The sequence below is a fragment of the Ascaphus truei genome, chromosome 13, assembly GCF_040206685.1.
Source record: "Ascaphus truei isolate aAscTru1 chromosome 13, aAscTru1.hap1, whole genome shotgun sequence".
Classification (NCBI taxonomy): Eukaryota; Metazoa; Chordata; class Amphibia; order Anura; family Ascaphidae; genus Ascaphus; species Ascaphus truei.
In genome coordinates, this window is record NC_134495.1 from 2,162,309 (window position 1) to 2,168,308 (window position 6,000).

Genomic DNA, 6,000 nt, shown 5'->3' on the forward strand with positions numbered 1-6,000 from the left:
AGGAACAGCACAATGGGTTATTTTCTGTCATGATATGCTGATATATTGTGACATACTGTGCAAGAAACCCCTCTTCCCTGCTTGAAACCAGCAATTCAGCAATAAAATATGATATAATTCACACCAAAGCCATAAGAAAGGTCCAAAGAGTCATGGTACTTAGAGGGGTAAAAATAATAATAATATATATATATATACACACACACACACACACACACACACACACACACACACACACACACACACACACACACACACACACACACACACACACACACACACACACACACACACACACACACAGTCACCAGGGGGATCCTGATGACAAAAAAGACAGCACACCACAGATATAATCCCCAAAAAATGTGTATTGTGAACGCAAGGCAGCCAACGTTTCGGTCCTCACAGAGGGATCTTCCTCAGGACATGCCCTGAGGAAGGAAGTCACGCTGTATCTGTAGATAGGGTGTGCAAAAGGCAAGCCTTCATAATGTGTGCGTATCTGCAATGCAAACGCCTCACCAACCTCCACATAGCACAATGCAATAAATGCTGCTCTGCAAAGGTCATTCGCTGGTCAGCAAAGGTCGTTCTATGAGTGCACAGAATAAGCAGAGTGCACGCTCATGTTTTCCAATACAAGCTGCTCTTTTACACCCTGTTTGATAGAAAGTGTTTCCTTACCCTACAGTATACGGGATGTCTCTTTTGCACAGGGAATCTAGAGAGAGGTGTTTGGAGTGGAAGGTATTCCTTAGTTCAAGACGTATTGGAAATACTGCATGGATTTTGGCTGTCAGCCAACTGCAAGGTCCTCAATGCTATCCAATCATCGGTGTAATCACATAGGAGAATGTGCAGGACTTACAGGAAGGGACGTGTATAATTACATTTTCCAATGTTAAGTGAATAAAGAAGGTTATGTAAAGATTGGTGCAGTCACAGCTCTTTGATACCAAATGTGCTATGTAGAGCAGTAATCTTTTATTGCCCATCTATGCCCAGGATTCTCTAAGCTCTGAGAAGAGGTATCATAGCTCAATCCTGCATTACTGTAGCTGCCACTGACTTTGAATGGCAGTGAACGTCGGATCAGGCTCTGATACCCTTTTGTAGCTTAGAATATCTTCCCCTATGTTTAAAAAGCTGGTGGGGGGGTGGGGGTGGTATATTTTTCACCCCACACAGCAGTTACACTTAATGCTGGAAATGTACTGTACTGCTAAATTATTCATGCCACTCGTTGGACTGTCCTCAAGACTAGACATCCCCAGTGGCAATCAACAAGTTACTCCGCTGGTATACAGTATGTGTTTTTAGTAGTACCAGCTGATACAAGCAACAATGGGTGAGTTGTGTTGACCTTTGGGACTGAGCCCTAAAAATAATTTTAGCATCAAAGTATGAAATCTCCCATACTGTCCTGTTTCCACTAAGAATACAGACATTATTTAACAATTTGCGTTGCATGGCTATGGTAGTGAGCAGTAATGTGCCCCAATACTTACTCTATTCTCTTTGCAGATAAACCTTGTCCTGTCTCCAAACTGATTTGTAAGCCATTAATGCTGATGTCTAAATGCTACATTTTGCTGCTGTAAGACAACTTTAGTATATTTTATCCAGATGATCCATTTTCAACAACAATTTTTTTTGTGTCTGACTTTATATCACATCTTACCATTCAAAATTTGACTTATTTTTTACTAACTTACTACATTATATCCCTTTTTCCCATTTATTTTTCTCTCCCATTTCTCCCATATGCCTAAGGACTTATTTTTAACTCTATTTACCTCCCCTTAAATACTAGCGCAAAGTGCTCATTTTGTCACATATCACGCTACACCTGCACCATACGGTACCTATGACAGGCAGCGCCAATGTTCCATGTGCACCATGTTCTTGTATGTCTGAGTTGGTCTGCAATATTATTAGGGATTTAGGGAGTTGGAGGGAGGAGATGCGGGAGGAGGAGGTTCATTGGCATGTTGGCGCAGGGATGGAAATAGTATGCATGAATAAATGTGCGGGTTGCATTACTTTTTGTCAAGGTTTTCCCATGTTGTGTTGGAAGGGTCGCACAATTATAGCCCAGCAACGTGTATCAATATAACGTTCCTTCTCAGTAATCCTTGCATTGTCATCTGTAATATGTTTCTTTAAAGGTCAAATGCACCCAGTTCTACAATCTTATAAATACTCTTCACGCACATGGTGCGAATCACACAAAGAAAATGCAAATTGTTTAGACTCAAACACTTCAACACTGAGACCCACTTCTCTATATTTCAAATGCAAACACAGGAGAAAGTAATAAGTGCAGAGCATGGAAACCGAGTTACCTTCTTTTTAAATAATTCATTTACATGCAGCATGTTAGCCCAATAGAGAGACCCCGGCTCCCATTAAGGCTACCAGCGATGCGAAAGAAGACACAGCACCTGGCAAAGACCCAAGTGAAAAGACGGCAAATACTGTAACGCAGGACAAAAGATCCATGGCGTATGGATCTGGGAGGGGTTTTGAATACAATATATATAATGAAGTACAGTATACAGTATCACATAAAATATTCAGCTGTAGAGACTTTTTGGAAATACTAGTTTCCTTTTCTTTGGTGCATCTCTCTACCTTTTACAATGGGTTTTATTTTACCTTTGTGACTACGTGGAATTGAACCCCTGCAGCACATGTACCGTATGCAGTCATTGTGGTTCCTACAAGAGGTGTGAGACTTACTGAAAAGAGACTAAAAATCTATTGTCCCTTTTGGTTTAACACATTGGATGCCAGAGACACCAGCAGGACTTTGCTTAATCATTCATTGCTAGTCCCTCTGCTAGCACAGGGGTTAATGTATTCAGTGCCAGAAAACACTGTACTAGTATATTGATGTGTTGCAGTGACCTCTGGTAATAAAGACCTCGTGCAGAATTTTCATGTAACATATGAGCTGTAATAAAGCATTTTTTTTTAGAAAACTCTAGAATGCTTGTCTTATAATATCAATTGTTAGTCCAAATAAAAAAAGGTATCACCTAATACTGAAGTACTCATTTATTCTGCACTATCGCAACTGGATTAACACAGATATTTCTATTCCATTCACAATAAATCAATATAACTTTGAATTGTCATGGGTTATATGATGGTTACACTACCCTTACAGTAAGACCTGGCCATGAGTTACTAAAGGGAACCTATACCTATAACAGAGTCACAGATGCTGAAGAGAGAGGAGGAATAAAACAGGGTTATACCAAATAAGTAAACATGGGAAGGATGTTGATCCAGGGAGTAATCTGATTGCCAATATTTGGAGTCAGGAAGGAATTTATTTTTCCCCTTATGAGACATAATTGGATAATGTTTCACTGGGTTTTTGTTTGTGTTGCCTTCCTTTGGATCAATATACTGTAAATACAAATATAGAATAAAGTATCTGTCTCTAAATCTAGCATAGGTTGAACTTAATGGATGCATGTCTTTTTCCAATCTCATGTAACTATGTAACTCTGATGTGGGGACAAATTGTTATTAAACGTTATCAGACCTGAGCTGCAACTAAACAGACAGGGATCCTGGCTACAGCAGCAGTCACAGCAAATGAATACACAGAGAACTGACGAGCTCTGCGATAAGTAATCAGTAAGAGAACAGCAAGATATGCAGGACAAAGAAAGTGGAGCACACACAGAAAGGACGGGCTTTTGAAAACAGTTATGGTTTATGACAACACATGTATAAAGAATTATGTTCCATTTGTAGGGAATGGTAAAAAAAAAACTGCTCAATTAACTCTGGCCAGATACAGAGTTACATATAAACAGAATATACACATTGCTATTCTACAGGCTTGTTAAGATGTTTAAAGAATAGGTTGGCTCTATGGACCAAGCACACTGGTCCACTGATCACTCCATGCAAGTTATTTGAAGCTCTATTTAAGGCAGGGACAGGACAACACAGATACACATAGAAGGGATATTGTTGGAAGTAATATTCATGCAAACTACTGTTACATGTCAGACTTTGCACATAAAGAACGACTGATTGGTAACTCAAAACCTAAGGTGTCATGTTGTTTGTCAACTATCAAACTTGCCCCCTCCAAAATGCTGATCTGATTGTGCTGATCCTGCCCCCTCCAAAAATGTCCTACCTTGGTAGCGGTTTGCGAGCTGTGATGCTGGCGACGATTATACTCTCCCTTCGTGGAGTGGCCACGGCTTCGAAAGTCCCTCTCCAGAACTTCTCAAAGAGCTGTTTTTCCCCTTGTTGGACACTGGCCATAGCCTAGCGTGGGGAGAGACAGGGTGGCAGCTGTTCTTCTCACAACCCCACAGATTGGTGCAAAGACTTCAGGAGCTGTCCAAGTGCTGAAACTGATGCATCCACTCAGTGTGGCTCTGGGCAGCCAGCCCCAGGGACTCTGGAGGGGAGGAGTGGGTTTAAATGCCCTCCCCTAAATTGCAGGGTCTGGTTGTAATTGTGAGCGAAGCCAAATACGCTTGTGATAGGATCCACACACTGATCTTCAGCACTTACAGTTTCAAAGCTGGTGGAAATATGAGGGGCATAGAAACAGGGTGAAGCGGTCTCATTATTCCTCCCCTATTACAGGATTGGATGGGAATGGCTTAGCATAGAGTGAGGGAGAGTGACTTGTGTATCAGTGTGTGTGCATGTGTTAAAGTCTAGGCTCTTGTTTTGTCTCATTCATTGTGACGTTGAAACGGGCTGGTATCTTTCAGCCTCTCCCTCACTCTCCTCCCCCCCCTCCCTTTGTATCTAAAAAACGGCAAGTGCTTGCTTCCCAGGCCTGACCCATCTGCATAACAAAAGCCTGCAGGCCAAGCGTGTGCCTGACATAATGGTCCAAGGTTCAATTTCCCAGTGACCCAGAATGAACGAGGAGCAGATGGGGTTGTGGAAGAAACTCATCTATTCAAAGGATGGAATTGCTCTGTGCCCTCCCCCCTTTAACCTAACTCATGTACCCTCCCCCCTGTACCTCCTCCTGTACTCTCCCTCTTTACCCCCTCCCCCTGTACCAGACCTCTCAATCTTTTATCATCTAGGGATCTGCATCCTTGCTCACTCTCTTTAACCCCTCGCTCTGCAAGTGTGACATGATCTGTCTGATAAGAAAATACAATAATGTGCTTTTTATGATCACATATGCCTGTATATTTACAATGTAGATGTTACAATACTATCAAATCATCAGTCTGGTAGGGACTATTGTCGCATCTGTCGCTCTGTATTGCTTCGGGCAAAACACTTTGTCCTATTCCTAACCTTAGCTATTCTTTGAATCTTTGTGTGACCTTCTGTGTGTTTGAAAGTAGGAAAACCACCTCTTTTCAAAGCTTCAGCGTTATATCAGCACTGCAGAGGATTCAGCATAATGAGCAAACTAATATTGTATTAAACTTATGTGTTGAAAGAAACTTGTAATAGGATACATCGAAATCTATTATTTGATTAATACAAATTAAATATTCATATCCCGTTACGTGTGCAGTAGGCTGGGATGTTTTTTCTTTCTTCACCAGCATATTATTTTATATATATATTATATAGAAGATAATGAAGTTACATGGCCATGAATATATGTATGCTATAAAGGACAGGGAATATATATATCCCCCTCCTTTATAGCATACATATATTCATGGCCATGTAACTTCATCACACACACACACACACACACACACACACACACACACACACTTTTTTTTTAGCATTACAATGCAATTTCCTCCAGGACAATATGACTGGTTTGATCATCTGACATTATCTTCTAAAGGTTTGGTTTATTAATGCATGTCATTAAAAGATTGCTAAATGAAGAGAAATCATGGAGTGCTAACTGTGATTAATCTGTTCAGTAACTGGCTGAGTCAACTCTTATTTATAAAGGTACCACCTACCCCCTTGTGGCTTCTCTAAGCTGCTCATTGAATACTTGTTTGATGCTATACAGATTTCATC

The 6,000-nt window shown here is 40.8% G+C and overlaps 1 protein-coding gene across 1 annotated transcript in view; it reads right to left on the reverse strand.

Annotated features, from left to right (window-relative positions):
• The window catches only part of SRRM4 (serine/arginine repetitive matrix 4), a 120,876-nt gene extending 115,940 nt beyond the window's left edge, over positions 1–4,936 (reverse strand). Inside the window, exon 1 of the mRNA XM_075568069.1 lies at positions 4,166–4,936. Coding sequence (XP_075424184.1) covers positions 4,166–4,296 — 131 coding nt within the window. The 5' untranslated portion in view covers positions 4,297–4,936. The remainder of the gene's footprint in view (positions 1–4,165) is intronic.
• Positions 4,937–6,000: the final 1,064 nt, after the last annotated feature.